Source organism: Paroedura picta, chromosome 4 (assembly GCF_049243985.1).
Source record: "Paroedura picta isolate Pp20150507F chromosome 4, Ppicta_v3.0, whole genome shotgun sequence".
Lineage (NCBI taxonomy): Eukaryota > Metazoa > Chordata > Lepidosauria > Squamata > Gekkonidae > Paroedura > Paroedura picta.
Window position 1 is genome coordinate 31,970,975 of NC_135372.1, and position 22,148 is coordinate 31,993,122.

Consider the following 22,148-nt stretch of genomic DNA (forward strand, 5'->3'; position numbering starts at 1 on the left):
CTGACCACTTTGTTAGCTACTGTGGAGCACAGTCGTTTATTGATTTATAGTCATCGACCGACAATAAAGCCTACGAAGACAAAATGAGTTCTGTGGGATGTGAAATTTGGGGTGACCACAGACTGTGGGGTGCCCAGGTGTCCTCAGGCTCAGAACCTGGGATCCGGGTGGTGCAAGGTTGCCACCTCTGGGTTTGGGAATACCTGGAGGCATTAGGGATGGAGCCAGGAGTGGGTAGGATTTGGGGCAGGGAGGGAGGGACCTCAGTGGAGGATAATACTAGGGAGTCCACCCTCCAAAGCAGCCAATTTCTCCAGGGGAACTGATCTCTGTAGTCCGGAGATGAGCTCTAATTCCAGGGGATCCCCAAGTCCCACCTAGGGTTGCCAGTACTGGGTTGGGAACTACCTGGAGACTTTGGGAGTGGGGCTGGAGTGGGTGGGATTTGGGTTGGGGAGGAACCTCAGTGGAGTCTAATGCATTGGGTTTGGGGAGGGGCAGGATTCCAACAGGGTATAATACCACAGAGTCCACCTCCAGAGCAGCCATTTTCTGCAGCTGATCTATGCCACGGGTAGTCAACCTGTGGTCCTCCAGATGTTCACGGACTACAATTCCCATGAGCCCCTGCCAGCATTTGCTGGCAGGGGCTCATGGGAATTGTAGTCCGTGAACATCTGGAGGACCACAGGTTGACTACCCTTGACTATGCTACTCAGAGGTCAATAGCAGGAGATCTCCAGCTATCACTTGGAGGCTGGCAACCCTGGGGTGCTGCCTGGAAGTTTGTTGGGGAGACTGATGAGATAAGGTGGAACCTGGTGGTATCTGACAAGCCTGAGGTGTGAAGAATCTGGCTATGCCTAGCATCTGAGAGGCGGCACCTGAAAGGCCTGGAAATGGAGAAATGTGCTCAAACTGTCAAACCACGCAGAAAGTCCCTTGGGCCCATGCTCTTCGCCTTGAGTTTTCATTCCTGGACACTGTTTGGTCTGGTTCGGTGAGGCGGCAAAATGAACAGTGCTGCTTCAGACTGTAGGGGAGAAAGGGCCAAATTCTTGAGAGCCAGTGTGATGTAGCAGTTAAGAACAATGGCCTAGAGATCCAGATTTGATTTCCCACTCCTCCCCACACAGCCACCTGAGTGACCCTGCTCCAGGATGTCTGTTGTAGGGAGGGGAATGTTAGACAATTGTGAGCCACCTTGAGACTGCTTAAGGATGCTTTGGGCTGATCCTGCATTGAGCAGGGGGTTGGACTAGATGGCCTGTATGGCCCCTTCCAACTCTATGATTCTGTGATTCTGTGACTCCTGAGGGCTGCTGAGTGACCTTGGGCCAGTCCCAGTTCGCTTAGAGCTCTCTCAGCCCCACTTCCCTCACAGGCTGTCTGTTGTAGGGAGAGGAAGGCTTACAATCACCTTCCCTTGCTCTCTCCACAACAGGCACCCTGTGAGGTAGGTGAGGCTGAAAGAGCTCTGAGAGAACTGAGACTAGCCCAAGGTCACCCAGCTGGCTGTTTGTGGAGGAGGGACGGGGAATCGAACTCGGCTCTCCATATTAGAGGCCACTGCTCTTAACCACCACACCAAGCTGCGCTGGTACAAGTAGGCAGGAGAAATACTTGGTTCTCCCTGGCCCTCTTCACTGCAGTACCCCAATCTGTGGAGTTATTCTGCCCTGTGGGTCTTGCAACTCCAAAAGTGGTCTTTCTGTTGGCAAGAAGGGGCTACTTGAGAGGAGAGGAACCCAGTGGATTTAACTTGCACGACTGCTAAATTATCTCCTGGCAAATGGCCATCTTAATTTGCCCATCCTTTGTGCAGTACAGGAAAACTTAAGCGAGAGCAGAGCATTCTGGGAAACCTGTTCTTAAAAGAAGTTGCACTCCGCCTTGTGAGTCCTTTGGCCTTTTGAAACCGAAACGAGAATCTTTCTTTAGATGGAGTTTCTTCCGTATGCATCCATTCTTCCCTCAAAGGATACCACGATAGCTGCAGTCTTTTCACTGTCACAAATGAAGGTGAAACAAGACTAGTTAAATTGCTATCAAGGTTTGCGCATAATGGTTTAGAAAAAGAACAGTGAGCAATTAGGCGAAACGGCTCATTTCATTTTGGTCGGGCTTCAAGCAGCTGCCTTTCAGAATTTCGAGTGCTCTTCTCCCGCTCTCCCAAAAAAGTGAGATTAATTTTTGCTTTGAACCAGCTGTGGGGTCCTCCAAGCAAGCCTTAAAGAGATGCCCATACCACCGGGGAAACTATACCCTGTCCTTTGGGTTGCCTTAAGTTACTCTGGGGGCTGCAGTGTTGCTTGGACTGCCTTTGGATGGGTGATTGTTTGTGATTTACACTGTGGTGATATAGGAGCAGTTGGGTTCCCCAACAGTGGGTTTCTTCAAAGTACAGCAGCCTGCCTCCTTTTTTTCCTCTTCCTCCTCCTCCTCTCCTCCTCCTCCTTCACTTCCTGTCCCCCAAACTCGGTGCTTGGGCCCATTCCACACACGTTACATAATGCACTTTAAATGCAATTTAGAAGTAGATTTTCCTGTTCTGCACAGGAAAACCCAGCTGCAAGAGCCCATTGAACATGCCTTATCCAGTGTGAGCAGAATGGGCCCTGGATGACCCAGACAACCTTGATCCCATCAGATCTCAGAAGCTAAGGGGGGCGGGAACCCTCCTCATGCTAGGATTCTCTTTTTTCATGCCACGACGGCAGCAAGACTAGTCTTGGCTAAGAACTGGAAATCACAGGAGATGCCAATTACTGATTTATGGCTGGACAAACTTGCTGAAATAGCAAAAGTGGCAAAACTCACATCCATAGTCAACAAAAAACCAAGAGAAGAATTCGAGGAACAATGGAGCTTCTACTTGGACTATCTCACTTAATGAGCAAGGAAAAAGGAGCAAGGAAAAAAGGGACTGTGGGAGTTCGAGGGATGGGGATATATTGTTACCAAAATCTATTCTTCTTCTTCTCTGTATATCTCTTTAAACATAAAAATTCTTATTAAAAAAAAAAGAGAAAGAAGATCTCAGAAGCTAAGCAGGGGCAAACTATGGCTAGTATTCGCATAGGAGACCTGCAAGGATTTGGGTAGTAGGTCCTCCAAGGAACGCTAAGAGTCCTGACGTGAAGGCAGGCAATGACAGACCCCCTCTGAATGTCCCCTGCTTGGCTGCCAGACAATCCTCAGGTCTCCTGGCTATGCTACCGATGCAATATGACGAATTAAGAATAAACGAGACTCGCGGGATCCATCAATGGTCCTTCTGTTTCATGGTGCTCTCCCTCTTTCTCTTTGTTGCCAGGTTTACAGATTGTGCTTAAATCCATCATGAAGGCGATGGTGCCTCTTCTCCAGATAGGACTCCTTCTTTTCTTTGCTATCTTGATGTTTGCCATTATTGGTCTGGAGTTCTACAGCGGGAAACTACACCGGGCTTGCTATGTGAACAATTCAGGTACAGAACATTATTTCTCCCCTTTCCCTCTTTCTGCCTTGTTCTAGCTAAAAGGATACAACTCAGATAATTATACAGACCAGCATTGACCTCATGATGTCATCAAAACTTGCCTCATTAATCCCAGGGTACATTGGCCCCTTTTTGGCAGCTGGAATATGCTCTCTGCCATCAACAAGGGCTGGAGAGAAACATTGAATGGCCTGCCAAGCAGCCACTGATGACATATCATCAGGCTTCCCCCCCCACACACCTTCTTAGGTGCTGCAAACTGGCTGAATCATGGCCGAATTGCCAGATCTCAATTCAGTTGCCACTGAATCAGCCTCTTTAAGCTGCAGGGAATGGGCGATTCAGCTCAGATAGACTTGAAAACTACCCGAATCAGCATTGATTCGGTACTTTCCAGCCTGTCCAAACCAAATCACTCATATCTATTTCTGGATTGTGCATGCAGCAGATCTTGCATATTCCAGTATTCTTGAATGGCAGCGTTTTGCTATTTGGGTAATGATGCGGGTATCTCCATTTGAGAAAAGGATTCGTGGACTTCACGGAATCTCTTGAGTGCTTTGGTGTGTGTGGGGGGGGGGCGAGATTCATGTGTCACTACTCTGCATGACACATAGTGGAGGGGGGAGGATTAAGAAGAATAGGTGATTTGTGCTCTTTCATATCTGTGTGATTAAAATGACACCTGGACAGGCCATCAGGAGAAGAATTCCGAGTAATTCGATTGTGGTGAAGAAGGATGAGCTAACTTTTGCACTGTGACCACCCAATATGCCTAGCTTTTTTTTTTTTTTTTAATGCTGCAACTTGCTGCTAAGAGTTCATCCTTCTTGTTGGACTTGTCAGAACTCAAGGAAGTATTGGATTATGATTCATGATGAAATGCAAAAGGTATTGAAAAATCAGATTTGCATTGTATCCAAAAGAAGTGTGCCTGGTCTGAACTAGGGCCTGGGCTTTTTCAGCCTCGGCACCAACCTGGTGGAATATGCTGCCAGCAGAGATCAAGATCTTGACGACAATATCAAAGTTCTGCAGGGCCTGCAAAATGACGCTATTCTGCCAGGCATACAGTTGAGGCCAGAGCAAACAGCAAAATCAATAGGTCTCCACCAGCATAAGGGCCAAGAGATAGGCTAGGAAAAAGGCCAGTGGAGAGAATTGTGGGGCATTTAGAATGCTGGTTTTAAATGCTTCTACTGTATATGTTTTTATTGGAACTGTTTTATGTCACTTTTTAACATGTTGTAAATCACCCCGAGCCTTCGTAGGGAGGGGCAATTTATAGTCTCTATTGTTATTGTTGTTGTTTGGCTATTTTATAATTGTTTTAATTTATTTTAAACTTTATTATATTGCCTGTATTTATTGCATGTTGTGAACTGCCCTGAGACCGCAGGCCAGATAAGGGTAGACAATAAATATGACCAATATATATATTTAATATCATTATAATAACAATGATAAATAAATACAGCACCAAATCTGTAACCATGTATATAAATAAAAGGGGACTCTGGGAGAAGTTTGGTGTTAACGGATATGGGCCAGTCAGGTTGCTCATTGGAGCCTGTATTCGTCTGATTGGCCATCCACCCAGTGGCTGCCCAGTCAAATTAGAACTCCCATCCCTAACCATCTCTTCATAGTTCTGCCACTTCATTGAAGGCCCTGGCCACTCAGATGGAGGCAGTAGGGAGGGAGCAGACTGCCCCCCAGCGTCTCCCCCCCCCTAACCTGAAAAGGCCCTCCAAGGCCCCTGCAGGCCTTACTTGGGCAGCCGGGGGGTGGGGGTGGCCTTGCGCCCGTTGTATTCAGCAATACAATGGGCTTTCCTGCTAGTAGTGTAATAATATGATAAATAAATAAATATAGTACCAAGTAGTATTAACACGCATAGTGAACTTTTCAATATATGATAACAGCTGCCAGGATCTTAAATGCATCAAGATGTCAAAAAGATTCCTTATTGGATCTTGCAGAGCTGTTAAATAAATGGATGGAATCTGGGTCAACGGCAAAACTAACCCTAACCCTGAGCTTCCCCTGGAACAAAACCAAAGTAGTTTACAAGTCTTGTTGTGCCCTTCTGGGTCAAACACCATTGCTGTTTCATGTATCCCTTCTCTCTTGGGACTGCAGGTGAATTACAAGAACTGGACCCTCCTCATCCCTGTGGGGTACAGGGATGCCCTGCAGGCTACGAATGCAGGGAATGGATCGGTCCCAATGATGGGATCACCCAGTTTGACAACATCCTCTTTGCTGTCTTGACCGTCTTCCAGTGCATTACCATGGAAGGATGGACTACAGTGCTATATAATGTGAGTAGACTGCGGGGCTTGGAAGATGGGGTTGGAGGGCAGGAGCCAATTTATTTGACAATTTCTGCCCAGAAAACAAGGGAAATTCGCTCAAATGCCGTTTTTATGCTGACTTTTGTTGACCAGTTTATTGTTGCCTTGGCTCGTTTTTTTTTTTTTGTTTTCGTGGTGATGAAGGAAGGTTCGTGGCCATAGGAAGGTTCTGTAGAGGCAGCGGGCAAATCTGTAAAGGAATCGGTATATCTAGTATGAGTCAGGATCAGGATTTGACATGGGCTGTGTACGAATGAGTGATGGCAATTTAGACTGCAGCTTAATGCACACTGTGAGGTTTTCTGCCGATCTTGTTTCTCTGCACCAAGCTGGCTGGAGAAGAAAAGTGCCTGGTGCTTGCTGGAGGAATGGTAATAATACGTAGGATCACTAGGTCAAATCAGGCTGCTGGCAGGGGGCATGGAGGGTTGTTATGGTAGCTCTCCGACATGTTGATGTCAATCAGAAGTGACGTTGACATGTTGGAGATGTCAGGGGATGATGCTCTGGCTTTCTGGAAAAACTCAATGGTAGAATTTGCCTCAAACCATAGAGTTTTGCCCCAGAACCACAGAATCTCCCATCCAACACCCCCAGTGTGCTGACATCACTTCCAGGTTATGTCAGAATGTCGGGACGTTCTTCCGGGCTTGAGTGAGCTTGGGAGGGAGTCCAGGGGGCCAAGGTGAATCTGGAAAACAAGAGATCCCCACCTGGACCAATAGACCTGGCAACTGTATTTATACTAGACAGCTGAACTAGAATCCCTTCCAACTCTATTGAATGGAAGGGACTGGAGGTCCCTTCCAATTCTGTGATTCTAGAGTTGCTGGCTCCAGATTGGGAAATACCTGGAGCTTTTGGGGGTAGAGCCTCAAGAGGGGAGGGATTTCAGTGGGGTATAATGCCATAGAGTACACTTCCAAAGGGGCCACTCCCTCCAGGTGAGCTGGTCTGTGTTCAGTTGTGATCCCAGGAGAGCTCCCGTCACCACTTGGAGGTCGGTAACCCTAAGGTGTCCAGAGCTACGGCCGACTCTTTTACAGACCTGTTGCCTGCCTCTTAACTTACTCAGCCTGAGGGCTGATCCGCAGCTTGAGACTTATTGCGGTCAATGTTGATTATGAGTCTGAGTCCCAATTTAAACACCTGCCTGGGCCCTGCGGCACGATCTGTGCGGTGCCTGTCATAATATTGACCAAGCGGAAACGCGCGAGGCGAGCGGGTGAGCGAGAAGGGTTCGGGCTCCTGACAACGTGAGCCTGCCGAGGGCGGGCAGTCTCCGCAATTATCTAAAGTAAGGCTTCTCAGCGTTCCTCCCCAACCAACCCTTCCCGTCCCTTTCCCTCCTCCTTCTCCCCTCCCCGGCTGCAATAGTATGCGTGCTCAAGTGGAATAATTCCATTATAAGTATATGACACAACTCCCCGAGGGATCTGGTCACATGACTGTGCTTCAAGGCCTGGCAGACACCCACGGGTAAGGGGAGGCAGCCGGGAGGAATACGGTTGTTAATAATGGGGCTGAAGGGCAGGCCCACTCTCCCCGTTAGGAGGCAGCGACACGGTCCTGTGCGCTAATTGGCACCTTCCCCTTTCTGCTGGGAAACAAAGGCCCTTGCTCGTTGGTTCCTGCAACCGGTGCTGCCGTAAATAGCCACAAATGCCAGCCCTCAGCACCTCGACAAGGTTACCGGGGGGAATAATTATCGGTGTTCTGTCTGTGCTCGGGAGTCAGACAGGCCGGGCTCCTCTCTTAAGAGGCAAACGTCGTTTGCTGCATTCCGCTCAAGGCTACGGTGGGAACGGGGGCTGAAAAACGAATGCGTGTAATTGTTTATTTTCGACACCCGACGGGGCGGAGTGGTTAAGAGCGGCTGCTTCTAACCTGGAGAGCCGGGTTTGATTCCCCCCTCCTTCACATGCAGCCGGATTTTTATGCACACGTTGCAGACTTTGGAGGTGCCTTCGTGGTGGAACCAGCCTGCTTCTGCCTTGCAGGCCCTGCTCCGCCTCGCCCACTCCCTGTTCTGGGTGTTTGCCAACTCCAGGCAGGCGGCAGAAGGGACTCTCTGGGTAACCACTGCCACCATCTGGTTAAAGTACAGGGTTGCAGCTGAGAGACCCAGGACCCCGAGCTGCCCCTTTCACACAGGTGAGGCCTCCTCACTGCCCCAACATGTGGATGCTATGGGGGATGAGTTACTGCAAGGGCACACCCCTCTGGGTCTTCCCTTTGCACTAGTGTTTCTGCGGTGGGGGAGCAATACGTGGATCATAGAACCATGGCCCAATTCCAAATTATAAAAGGTTCATTAAAACAGCAAGATTTAAAAAAAAACAGATCTTTAGCACAGGACAGATTTAAGCAATAAAGACCAAAGAAACTGGGTGAAACGCAATCCTTCTGTCCCTCTGCTGAAATATACCCTAAATACAGGGCAGGAGCCTTGGCTTAAGAGGCAGTATTATCATTTGACTTTTCCTACTTAAACGCAGAATTTTACATTTTTCACTATTGAAATTCATTGTAGCTCAGCTTTCCAGCCTGTCAAGATCATCCTATATCAAGTTCCTTGCAGTTTTCTTAGAGCTCTCTCAGCTCCTCCTACTTCGCAGGCTGTCAATTGGGGGGAGAAGAAGGGAAGGCTATTGTAAGCCACTTTGAGATGACTTTTGGTAGTGAAAAGTAGGATATAAAACCCAGCTCTTTTCTTCTCCCCCCCCCCTCCCCATTAATGTCCTTGGCTGTTCCTACTTAACAATAGCTTCAGGGTGGTTCACAGCAGTAGAAAATGACAATACAATCATTCAAACCAATTACAATTAAACAAAACAAACACTCTAGCCCGGTGATTGTCAACCTTCCTAATGCCGTGACCCTTTAATACAGTTCCTCATGTTGTGGTGATCCCCAACCCTAAAATTATGCAAGTTTAATTTCGCAGAAATTAAACCGAAACTGACCAATGGCGTGAAGATCCATCGTTCACGATCGTATATAAACCGGCTATAAATTGTATATAAATTGGTGGATGCCTTCAGGAGAAGTGGCAACAGTGATGGCGCCCCCCCCCCCAACCACTCACCCTGCCGCGACTCTTGTGAAAGGGTCTTTCAACCCCCAAAGGGGTCCCAACCCCCAGGCTGAGAACTGCTGCTTTAGCCTAAACAATTGGCAGCCATCACTGCAATAACTTCTAATGAAACTTGGCCCCTTTGGTTGCAGAGACCCGTTGCCTGGCGTGCCACTCCCAGTGAAGAACAGAACGCTTAGGTCCCAATGACAGACAGAACCTATTTGTTTGCAGCAAAAAAGGCTAGGCTGGGAGTTCATAGGATTCGTACAAGCATCAATCTCTTACACTTCCTGATGAATCTTTTATACTTTTTGATTAATTATTCTGACGTACGTCATGTAACCACAGCACTGGCGATGCCTATATCCTCTTGGACATGTGCAGATGTCTTGATTACGTACGTTTTGCACAAGTCCTATGTTTTTCTATATCAGCATTTCAGCTGCGGTATCATGGATCAGCCACACCTTGTGGTTATCCTTTCTGCACAAGGGGTTTTCCCCAAGTTCCCTTTTCTTTCGGTTTTGTTTATCTCCCGGCATTCTGCCCCAGTCACGGCCTCCCTTCCTCAGTGTGCCTTCAACATCCAGTGTCCTGCTTGTTGAGTATGAGTTAGCACAAGCTGGAAATATTGTCACCAACTGCATAGGGAGATAAAGGCTTTAAATATATAGAACCAGCCAAGTTAGTCTTAGCTCTTATTGCAACTGACTGTTGTATTGGTTATTGTTTTACTGCCCTTTTAAATGCATGAACTAATAGGTGTACAGCTTGTGGCAGGGGTGGCCAAACTGTGGCTCTCCTGATGTCCGTGGACTACAATTCTCATGAGCCCTTGCCAGCACACGGATAGGGGCTCATGGGAATTATAGCCCATGGACATCTGGGCCACAGTTCGGCCACCCCTGGAGTATGGGCTATTGAGATTAATGAAACTGAGACTGTGTTAGCACCAATAACTGATCACTTTCAGACTGTAACCTGTTTTGTTAGCAGGCTGCTAGCAGTGATTTTGTGTAATTTCAGACATTACTGTTTTAGCAGCTAGCTGCTAAATGTTTTACTGTTTCTTACAAAGCCAACTTCATCAGGTTAGCAAAGCGTGGTTGAGCCATTCCCCGCTGGTCGGCCCTTTTTCCCTGTGCGATCCATCTCTACCTTTTTTTGAATGTTCTAAGTTGAGCGCTCTAGCGCTAGACCAACACAGCACTTAAATGCTCCTGTGGCCCCACTGAAATAAGTTGAAAAGTGCAGCTCTATAGCACTCAACTTAGAATGTAAAAAAAAGAAAGATCGAGGAAGATCAAGCCACAAAAAGGGGCGGGGAAAGCACAGCACTATTTGAAATGGCCAGAGCCCTTCAAAGACAGCTCATTCATGGAATGAAATTTGCTTTATGAAAGCCCTGTCCCTAATACTTGGAATCAGGCCAACAACACAACATCCAGTTTAGAACGGTAATGCGAAAGGGGCCTAAAATTAAGGTGACATTTAACATTGGTAAAGCGGGACACCATTGACTGGGGGGGGTGTTCTTGATTAAAAATTTGGTCTATATGGAGCAACAAGTTTCATAGAATGCATAGAACGCAAAAATAGTATTGTAATATATAAGTACAATTTGCCAGGTGCCCCCAGATGTCCCTCCAAAAGTGGGACAATCTGGTCACTTAAAATAGAGTCTGGAATAACATTGATACCTCCCCAGATGATCACTGGAACAATATAAACTTAGGACCAAAATACATGTTACATGTAACACAGGTCAGGTCTTGGGAGCCCTACAGGGTTGTCAAACTCCAGGTGGGGCATAGAGATCTGCTTTTCTAGCTGGTCTCCAGGCTTCAAAAATCTCTTCCCCTGGAGAAATGGCTGCTTTGGAGGGTAGATTTTCTCCCATTCTTTCTTTTCCTTTTAGTCTCCGTGTCTTGCAATTATATCTCTTGAGGATGCCATGATGAACACTCAGGACTAGTATCGGAGATGCCAGGAAGCCAAATTCCTCTGAGGACAATTCTCCCAGTTCAGCCTCTTAAAAATGTAACTCCTGTTTTCCACTCAGCCGTAAATTACTCCACTTTTTAGAAATGCTACAAAGATTAATGAGGATTAATCAGGAGGCTGAGAACATTTTCAAGTCCCCTTTAAGGATGCTTGATTTATGACCCAAAACAAATCAAGGAACTTTAAGATCTTCTTAAAGCGGGCTTTTCCCAGCCCATGTTTCTTGACGGCCTTGGAAGGATTTCCCAAGTGGGTGGGAGTTAATTTTTAAGTGTGTTAGTTTATCAGGTGATACAACCATAGGTGTTCATGTCAAAAAACCCCAATGGTCAATGAGGGGCTTGGAGGGGGTGGGAAGGGGAGAGCCCCATGTGGGCATGTACACAGCTGTGCTTCCCAACCATAGTCTGCAAGATTGCTTGAAGCATGAAGAACATTTCATGGGGTTCTCTACAGCAGTGGTTCTCAAATTCCTTAATGCCGTGACCCTTTAATACAGTTCCTCATGTTGTGGTGACCAACAACCATAAAATTATGCAAGGTTTCTTTCACAGAAATTAAACCCAAACTAACCAATGGCGTGAAGATCCATTGTTCATGATTGTACATAAATTGTTTTTCCCCCCGGGGTTTTTCATTTCAGTTCTGCCTTTTGTCCCACCATTCCGATCTCTTTTCCACTGCTCCAGACAGATGCTGTATCTCGATCTACCCTGTTGTGTAGATGGTGCCCTCCAAGATGCTTGCCCTGCCGTGACCCTGTGAAAGGGTCACTCAGCCCCCAAAGGGATCCCGGCCCCCAGGTTCAGAACCACTTGTTGTTGTTGTTGTTGTTAGGTGCAAAGTCACATCCGACCCATCGCGACTCCATGGACAATGATCCTCCAGGCCTTCCTGTCCTCTACCATTCCCCGGAGTCCATTTAAGTTTGCACCGACTGCTTCAATGACTCCATCCAACCACCTCATTCTCTGTCGTCCCCTTCTTCTTTTGCCCTCAATTGCTCCCAGCATTAGGCTGTTCTCCAGGGAGTCCTTCCTTCTCATGAGGTGACCAAAGTATTTGGGTTTCATCTTCAGGATCTGGCCTTCTAAAGAGCAGTCCGGGCTGATCTCCTCTAGGACTGACCGGTTTGTTCGCCTTGCAGTCCAAGGGACTCGCAAGAGTCTTCTCCAGCACCAGAGTTCAAAAGCCTCAATTCTTTGACGCTCGGCCTTCCTTATGGTCCAACTTTCACAGCCATACATTGCAACTGGGAAGACCATAGCCTTGACTAGACGCACTTTTCTTGGCAGGGTGAACCACTGCTCTACAGAAAAAAAGTTGAGAAAGGCTGTCTTAAACTGAGTGAATAAAAAGATATTTTGTGTGTGTGTGTATGTGTATGTGTGTGTGATTGTTCCATGTAAGGAATCTATTCTGTGCATATAGAGATGTGTCATTTCCTCCACATCACTTACTGGGGTCCCAATCTGGACAAAGATTACAGGAAAAGCATAAACAACAGCTGAGCAAACCTGGACCATTTAGGCTGGCAGTTTACATGCAAAGAAGCGGCTATTTAACATTCATTTGGCCTTGGCATCTCATAGCACTATACAGAATTTATGATTCATAGGCCTGTTCTGCACAAGCCACAGATATAAAAGATCATATAGTCCCATGAAGAATAAGAGTACTATGTGAATATGCAGACTGTCTAGACCGGGCTTTCTCAACCACGGTTTTGTGAAACTCAGAGATTTCTTGATGGATCTGGAAGAATTTCCCGAATGGCTGTGAGTTAATTAAATTTTTATATATATACTAGGGCAGTGGTCCCCAACCTTTTTATCACCGGGGACAAGTCAACGCTTGACAATTTTACTGAGGCCGGGGGGGGGGGGCAGCCTCCGAGGCAGCAGCCATGGAGGAGGACGAAGAGGTGCCATGGCCCGGTACCGACTGATCCACGGACTGGTCCCAGTCCCCGGACTGGGGGTTGGGGACCACTGTACTAGGGGAGAAGCCTGTTGCATTCAGGAATACAATGGGCGCTAGATTGGGGGTGGGGGTGGGAGAGCTCACCAGCAAGGGCAGCTCTCATGTGGCAGGGATCTGCAGCCTCCAAGCCTCAGGGGGAAGTGGAAGGAGGAGGGGGTGGACAGGGGAGGGGATGGAAGGCGATTGGCTCACCGCCGGACAGACAGGCAAGGCCGTTGGAGGAGGAGGCACTTAGGAGCGGGACAGCTGCCCTGAGTGGGAATTAAGTGATGAGTAGCATTTAAGCCATGAGACACACTCCTTCTCCAAGGCCTTACCGGAAATATTAAGTGAAACATATTTTATTTAAATTTGTTAAACATTTATTATGTGATATAACCATATATAGTCATGTCGACATGCCCCTCCCATAATGGCCAGTGATGGGCCTGGAGGGGGTGGGAAGGAGAGGAGCTATTGGTGGGCGTGTCTACAGCTGTGCTTCCCAACCATATTCTGCATGTTCACATCGCTTCAGTGGTTTCTCGAAGCCTGAAGAATGTTTCAGGGGTTTCATAACATTAAAAAAAAGTTAAGAAAGGCTGGTCTATACATATCTGAAGTGAGCAGGAAAGGGGTCTGGAACAGTGAGCAGGCTTGCCAATATCCAGGTTGGGCCCAGAGATCAACTGGAATTAAAACTACTCTCCAGGCCACTGAGATCGGTTCTGTTAAATGTAAAGGTAAAGGTATCCCCTGTGCAAGCACCAGGTCATGTCTGACCCTTGGGGTGACGCCCTCTAGCGTTTTCATGGCAGACTCAATACGGGGTGTTTTGCCAGTGCCTTCCCCAGTCATTACCGTTTACCCCCCCCCCCCCCGCAAGCTGGGTACTCATTTTACCGACCTCGGAAGGATGGAAGGCTGAGTCAACCTTGAGCCGGCTGCTGGGATCGAACTCCCAACCTCATGGGCAGAGCTTCAGACAGCATGTCGCTGTCTTACCACTCGGTGCCACAAGAGGCTCTTTCGGTTCTGTTAGAGAACATATTTAATGATGCCTTTTGTGCACACAAATTGCCCTCGGGTAACCAGTTTAGGGAAGCTTTGTAAACCGGAGAGAAACAAGAGAAATGCTTCTTGTTTTTTCCTCCTTTCAGACCCTCTTTGTGCCATAAAAGATTTGCATTGGTGGGTGGGTTCCAGAAAATATTGGGGTTAGAAATTCCTGGCGGTCTTAGTTTTCCTGCCACAAGGTGCCAGAGTTTGTCGCTCACTTGAAAGTGACTTTTTGATGATGGGTGACAAGATCATCGCAACAAGAACGAAAAGATGATTAAGCAGCGGTGGCATGTGCGTGGCGCTCACATACGCATTTACACCCACCACGGTTGCGTTAGTATTTTTATAAATCCACTGTAATCCTTGGGTGGTAATTCTCAAGAGCTGGCTTAGGACTCCCACGCAGGCTGCAGGATCTTTCAGTTTACTCGCTTTAATTTTGTTTATTTTGATATTCATTAGAATATTTTATTTATTTTAGTTTCATGTTTTGCCCTGGCTGGACTGATCTCATCGCAGCCAGCATATCACTCCTCTTTCCATAGGAGCAAAGGGGGGAAATCCCTAGGAACTCTGCAAGCTGCAGTCACAAGAAGTGCAGCAGCATCTGGAAATTCCCCAATAAATCAGGGGCATGTTATATGGCACCTTGACCTGGATGGCACAGAGTCACCTGATTTTGTTAGCATGCAAAAGCTAAGCAGGGTCAGCCTTGGATGGGAGGCCACCAAAGTTCTTGGATGGGGGACCACCAAAAAAGTCCAGAGTTCTTACACAGTAGAAGGCAATCAGCTGTCTGCCTCTGTTACTCTCTTCCTTGAAAACTAGAGGGGTGGCCAAATTGTGGCTCACCAGATGTCCATGGACTACAATTCCCATGAACCCCTGTCATGTGCTGGCAGCAGCTCGTGGGAATTGTAGTCCGTGGACATCTGGAGAGCCACAGCTCTGCCACCCCTGACTCCAGGGCCTATTCTGCACACATAGGATAATGCACTTTCAATGTGCTTTGGCAGCTGGATTTTCCTGTGCAGAACAGGAAAATCTACTTATAAAGTGCATTGAAAGTGCATTATCCATTGTGTGCAGACTAGGCCCAGGAGGCTGCCATGTTAGCTTTTCACCATGAATTATTTATGTTCATTGACTGGGAAAGAAATTTTAAGCCCTCCTTTCCTCCAGATGACTGGGGCTCATAAAAGAACAAGAGACCCCAGCCCTTGGGTACCAGCAAACTACAGACGCCACATTTGTGTCCCATTCTTTCTCAAGACATCAGATTGGCAGTCATAGGGCTTACAATTGTTGGAATATGTAAGATCTGCAGTATGCATGATGGGCTAGGATATGGAGAATGTCCTGCAGGGGGCATCAGAGGAGATGTGTATTTAGCATAGTTAGATTAGGAACTTCCTGATATTTTTCAGATAATCTCCTCTAGCATCCTGATTGGCCTATGGCTGAGGCGTATGAAGACCACCAATGAGCTGGCCTCCCTATATAAACATAAATGATAACATTTGCACACCTGCTCAGTAGTTAACATCCAAGCACCCCACCACTCCCTCATTCCCTTTCGGAGAGAAGGTGATGGGTTCTGATTGCTTTTAGTTACAACCTTTTTAAAATATTTATAATGTTTTTATGATTGCTTTATTAGGATCCGTTGTAAGCCACCCTGAACCCTCGAGGAAGGGCGGCATAGAAATTAGAAAATGAATAACTAAAATAAATATCCATAACTGGATAAACATCAGTGGGAGGGCCACGAGATTTGACTTGCTGTGTAAACAATGGAAGATGGCTAGGAGACCACAAACAGGCCTTGGCAGTTTTGTTGTTTAAATGGGGTAAACGACCAGGTCGCGGATGTGCTTGTGGTGCAGCCTGACAAACCATTTCCCGTCTGTCACAGAAATGTGAGCATCGTATTTTCCAGGGAGATGTGACAGAGCTCTTTGTACTCTCCCCAGCTGTGCTTGAGTGGATTGAAAACAGTATTAGGTGGGTTGTCCAATCTTCCCACATCACTGTTGCCCCTACTTGACTGTATTTTATATGATTATATATATGATTCCTGCCATACGATAAATAAATAATACCCCCCCCCCCAAAAAAAAAAAATGAGAAGGTAAACCGACACAAAACATACCATTAGAGAAAATGTCAGCGTCGACTGAAATTTTCAATTTTCCAGTTGGAGGAATCAAAAAAGAGAAATAACAAAGCTGGTATTGCAGACAGGGAAATGACACGGCATTTAAGTCTGTTCATTTGGTTTAAAAAGTCAGTGTGAACAACAGCAGCAACAACAAAAAGAATCCCCACGCCCGTTGTTTGAAAATGTCACGAAAATTAATTTGAATATGCCCAATTATTTCAGACAAATTGCATCTGCGGTTAGTTGCTTGCTTGTTTTGATGGAGCTTCCAGTACAAGATGGGTTCTTAACAGATTCGACTCGAAGTGGTTTAACTCTGCAGGCTCCGGCCTAGGCCTCATTAGCGTCCGTGGGCTAGCGAAATTAATTTGAATGTGTCCCAGTACGGAAAGCCCTGCCTGCTCCTGCCATCATGACTCAGCACCTGTAACCGTCTGACAGCGTTCATGGCCCATCATGATGGAAATCCCGCAGCTCAGAGGCTCCTCTGGAAGATCTTTGCCCGGATCACCACTTCCAAAACAACTTCCTGATTTGGTGGCCCTTTCCTGGTGGAGCCATGAATCCACACAACACGAGCTGAGGAAACTGACTCCAAGGGCCAAACTACAAGTCCTCCAAAGGTTGCAACCCCAGGAATTTCTCAGCCGAACATCGGCAGTCCTAAACTGGAGTCTAGGAGGTGGGTTGTCTGAAGTTGCCTTTGCTTCAGTCTCTTGTTCATTTCTAGGCTGGAGAACTAAATTTTGGAGGTTCAGATTTGTCCCAAGGTGCTGACAGTTGCTGACACCCAAGTTAGATAGCCCAGGCAAGCTCTTGGAAGCTAAGCAAGGCTAGTATTTGGATGGGAGAGCTCCAAGAATTTGGGTGGTAGTTCATCCAAGGATTTGGGTGGTAGTTCGTCCAAGGATTTGGGTGGTAGGCCACCTCCAAATGTCCTTTGCCTAGCTACCAGACGATCTTAGGATCTCCTGGGTACACCACTCACGTGCCAAATGATAAACAAATACCCAAAATTGACAACAACTTCATTTGCAGTCATGTCCAGACAAAAGTTCTGTTAGCAAGTCTGTCTGCTTGGAGAAGGACAAGGGATAGACCCTGAGAAAGAACAAGTGAAAAGAGGGAATGATAACAAGTGTTATGTGAGCAGAAACGCTCCTGATTAAAATGCCTGCTCAGGCAAAAGGACCAGGGTGTAGTTCGCCCGGGTTTTTTTACCCACACCCAGTTTGAATAAATCCCTGCCGTCTACACTGAATTCGATTTCCATTTTGATTATGGACGCTTTAAATTTTCCCTCTGCAACATGCATGATTGATCCGGAGTGACCCTACCTTTCCCCCGCAATATCCAGAAGTTAATATAACCCTCAATATTTGAAAAATTGGCATCAGTAAGTGTTTAGATTCCTGCTTTTTGCTAATTAATTCCCTTGCCCATGCCTTGTAGCAAAGCAGTCTTCCCTGACTGGCCAGGGCATCAGTTCAAAGACTTCCTGGTTCCCAGTTCCCAGGCTTGTCTTAAAGTGACTGCGCTCCAGAAGCCCTAATTTCTCTCAGATTTACCTCTTGTTATTTCTCTCTCCTCTGCTGTCTCCAATCCTTCTTCAAAAAAAGAAAGAGACTCCTGCTGCACTTGGTTCCCATCCCAACTCTGAGCTTCCCCAATCACGTGCAAAACACTTTCTGTTGCAATGCGGGGGGTAGAGGAAGACCCAACTTCAAATCGATCTGAATTTCGCATGATCGACAACGGAAAAAACAAAGTAAGTGCAGAATCACACCAGGAAAGAGCCGTGATCTGTGCTGAAGACGTTTGAAACAAATTCTATGCCATTTCACCCCCCAAAGTATCTGGCTAAAGGGCTGCAATGTTACGTATGCCATCAATAACCGGTGTCAAAGGCTTCAAAATGTAAAAACAGCACTGAAGTCAAGCAGAAGCCAGCTCATATTTTGTGTCGCTGCAACAGAACTCTTGCTTCTGTTGGCACAGTCGCTGACGGTTTTGAAATGTTCTTGCAACACTGAGAACATATGGCTCAACGGGGAAGTTGTAAAACAGATTTGGGAACCGTGAGCGTGGTCTGTTGAAGTTGGGTTGCGTTTCTTTAAAAAGAAAAAATGGAAAAAAAACTTATTTTCACATGATAAATCAAATAAAACTTTTTTTGTGTGTGTTAAAATGCACTCTTGATTGGGTTGCAAAAAGTATAATTATCCTTCTCGGTGGAATATGATGTAGCAAAACGGGTAATCCTTTCGGATTTTCTTACGGGGTATTTTTGAATGATATCCAGTGGGTGTGTAATGTTAACTCTGCCAGCTCTGGAGATCTCCCCCCCTTTACAGTTGTAGTCCAGACGATCAAGATCAGTACCCCTGCAGAAAATGGCAGCTTTGGAGGGTGGACTCTATGACATTATCCCCTTCCTTCTCTAAACTGCCCTCCCCTGGCTCCAACCCCAAATGTTTGCCATCTGGTTCCACCCAACATCCGAGGATCCCGGGTCCCTGGGAAGCATGCCTGGCCTTGACCAGGGCCAGGGCTTTTTCAGTCCTGGCCTCTACCTGGTGGAATGAGCTCCCGGAAGAGCTGAGGGCCCCATTGGAGCTCTCTGGCTTCCGCAGGGACTGCAAGATGGAGCTCTTCTGCCAGGCTTTTGGTTGAGGCCAGGCTGAACACCGGGCAAACAAGATCGGGTCCTGCCCCACCCTTGAGGCATCTGGATCCCCCTGGGGCTCACCATCGTCCCAGTTTTACAGCTGATGGACACTGCCAGGAAAAGGTGAATGAGGAACATGGATCTAGGTAGGGATTGTCGTGCTTGCTATCTTTGCTTTTTTTCATTGCGATTATTGTGTTGCATTTTTATCGGCCAGATGGTAATCTTGCCGTCTTATGTTTTTATTTTGTTGTGAACCACCACGACCCTACTCCCAGTGCTCTCCAAATCATACCCTTCTACATCCACTCAACTTAGTTGGGTTATGGCAGGGCAGAGTACTCATAGCAAGCCTAGATAACATTCCATGCCAATCTCAAAGGCACGCCTCTGTCCCCTTTAGGGTTGCCAGGTCCCTGCTGGCCACCAGTTGGGAACAAGAGCATAGGACTGCCCCGTCCATCTTGGGAAACTCTTGGAGATTTGGGGATGGATCTTGGCGAGGACAGGGGCCTCAATGGGGTGCAGGGCCCTAGAGCAGTGGTCCCCAACCTTTTTATCACCGGGGAACACTCAACAATTTTACTGAGGCCCGGTGGGGGGGGGTAGTTTACTCCTCTACTCTCAGCCACTGCCCTAACGCTCTCTGAACATAAGGAACATTTTATTTTCATGGAAATTTTAACTCATGACAATGACAAATCAATGGGAACCCTGAGCTTGTTTCTCTGCAACGAGAGAGTCCCATCTGGGAGTGATGGGAGACAATGACACCCGAAGTGTGTCGTAAAGGGCCGGGGAGGGGGGGGGGGAGGCATCCTTCACGGCCCACCTCCAATTAGTTGACGGACTACATGTGGTCCGTAGCCCACAGGTTGGGGATCGCTACCCTAGAGTAAGCCCTCCCAAGCATTCACTTTCTCCAGGCGGGACTGATCTCAGTAGTTTGGAGATGGACTAATTCTGGGAGATCCCCAGGCCCCACTCTAGGTTATACCTTCCTTACAATCTTTTATATAGGAGTTGTTAACCCATTAGGATGTGAATATTATCCAGAGACCTCTAGGCACTTGTGCAGTAAAGTTTTTGTTGGGGTCCACCAAGGAAGCATTCACGAGTGAAATGATTTACCGGTTCCTCGTTTGGATATGGAATTTCCGGCGGCATTCCTAAAGCTTCTGGATATACTTGTAGTATTCCTATGATGTGTTTGTGCCTTCAAAGCGTTGGCTAAAGCTTTTCTCCTAATCCTTATTGTGTTGTCTTTACACAGTGGATTTTTTTTCTTTTATGTAACTGTTAAACATTGTGTATCCCATTTTGTATTTTTTGGGCCCCCACCTCATTCCCTTGCACGCTAAAAGTAACTGCAGAGGCAGATGTGCCTTCTGTAGCAACTCGCTTTCCAGAATTCAGGCCGTGAGATTTTGGGTTCACTCTGCAGACATCCCGATAGGTTATCTATGCACAGGTCATGAAACATCAGCTCCGAGCTTGCACAGGTTTCCCTAGAGTCTTCCCAGAGAGTCTTCCGAGAGAGCCTTCCTTGTTTGGAAGTTATGCATATAATCAATCAATCAATCATTTACTTAATTAGACTTCCATTTCACGCTCTCTCGACAGACTTAGGGCAGATCACAGTACATTTAAAATCACCTAAATGGGATTCAGCAGATGTTGATGGCCTGCGTGTTTGAGCTATCACAGTTAAATAAGGAGATGATCTCCAGTCTGCGGTCCCCAGTGCTCCACTGCAGGGGTAGTCAACCTGTGGTCCTCCAGATGTCCATGGACTACAATTCCCATGATCCCCTGCCGGCAGGGGCTCATGGGAATTGTAGTCCATGGACATCTGGAGGACCACAGGTTGACTACCCCTGCTCCACTGGAAAGGACATTCACTTTCTGTTCTCTGCCCCCGTTCTCGAGCAGCAGCGGCAATTTGTGTGCTGCTCTCTTCAATTTGCTAAACAGGCCTCGGAGGATGTTTGAAAGAATTTTCACAGGAACGATCGTCTGTTCACAAAGGTATTTGCAACACTTGCAATGGCCGGTGGAATGAAACAGATGTTTTAAGTAAAAGCTCTTTGATGTAAAATCAAAATGTGGGCTAGATATAAATGTCAGCTTGTTTCTTGTCGTGGTTGGAGGCCCTCCCGCTTTTCGCCTTGGAAAAGCAAGTCCTGGATGAGACCGTGTCTTCTACAATTCATTTACTTACTGCAGTCATTCTCAACCAGGGATATTAATAACTACAGGGTTACTCCAGGGCCCCGGAGGGGTTACTAAATTGAACATCGTGTGCCTCACAGACCTGGCACCCGGAAAGGACATTCAAGAGCCAGCGCGGTGTGGTGGTTAAGAGCGGCGGCCTCCAATCTGGGGAGCTGGGTTTGATACCCCATTTCTCCACATGCAGCCAGCTGGGTGCCCTTGGGCTAGTCACAGTCCTGTTAAAGCAATTCTCACAGAGCTGTTCAGTCAGAGCTCTCTCAGCCTCACCTCCTTCACAGAGTGTCTGTGGTGGGGAGAGGAAGGGAAGGCACTTTAAGACTCATGAGGCATGCTTGGGCCAGTCCCAGTCATCTCAGAGCTCTCTCAGCCCTACCTCCCTCACAGGGTTTTTGTTGTGGGGACAGGAAGGGAAAGCACTTGGAAGCTACTTTGAGATTCCTTCGGAGGAGTGAAAAGCGGGGTATAAAAACCAACTCTTCTTCTTAAGGATGCCCAAAACACCCTCTGGTTCAGCTCAGGCCTATTTCACCATCTCTGAACAGGAAGTCAGCATTTTGATGGACTTGCCTGAACTATTCAACGGGTGGCCTGAACTATTCCTGCTGAACAGTACAGTACAGCAGGGGTAGTCAACCTGTGGTCCTCCAGATTCACGATCCCCAACCTGTGGGCTGCGGACCACATGTGGTCCTTCGACTAATTGGAGGTGGGCCCCGAAGGACGCCTTCTCCCTCCCCCCCGTCCCTTTACTTCATCCCCCCCGGCCCTTTACAACACACTTCATTGTTGTGGCATGTCTGTATCTTATTTTGAAGGGATGCTTAAACATTACCATAGCGATCAGAGAGCGCTAGGGCAGTGGTTGAGAGTAGAGGAGTAAACTACCCCCTCTCCCACCGGGCCTCAGTAAAAGGCGCTGAGTGGTCCCCGGTGAGTGGTCCCCGGCGTTGAGCGGCCCCTGGTGATAAAAAGGTTGCGGACCACTGCTCCAGATGTTCACGGACTACAATTCCCATGAGCCCCTGCCAGCTTTTGCTTGCAGGGGCTCATGGTAATTGTAGTCCATGGACATCTGGAGGACCACAGGTTAACTACCCCTGCAGTACAGCACTGTTGGCTTTCCATGCACGCACGTTCTT

General features: G+C 47.3%; 1 protein-coding gene across 6 annotated transcripts in view; it reads left to right on the forward strand.

Annotated features, from left to right (window-relative positions):
• CACNA1E (calcium voltage-gated channel subunit alpha1 E) overlaps nt 1-22,148 on the forward strand; it is a 584,956-nt gene that overhangs the window by 317,989 nt on the left and 244,819 nt on the right. For all 6 annotated transcript variants that reach the window (XM_077332237.1, XM_077332232.1, XM_077332235.1 and 3 more), the window contains exons 7-8: nt 3,317-3,469; nt 5,624-5,805. In XM_077332237.1, the coding sequence (XP_077188352.1) occupies nt 3,317-3,469; nt 5,624-5,805 (335 nt within the window). The remainder of the gene's footprint in view (nt 1-3,316; nt 3,470-5,623; nt 5,806-22,148) is intronic.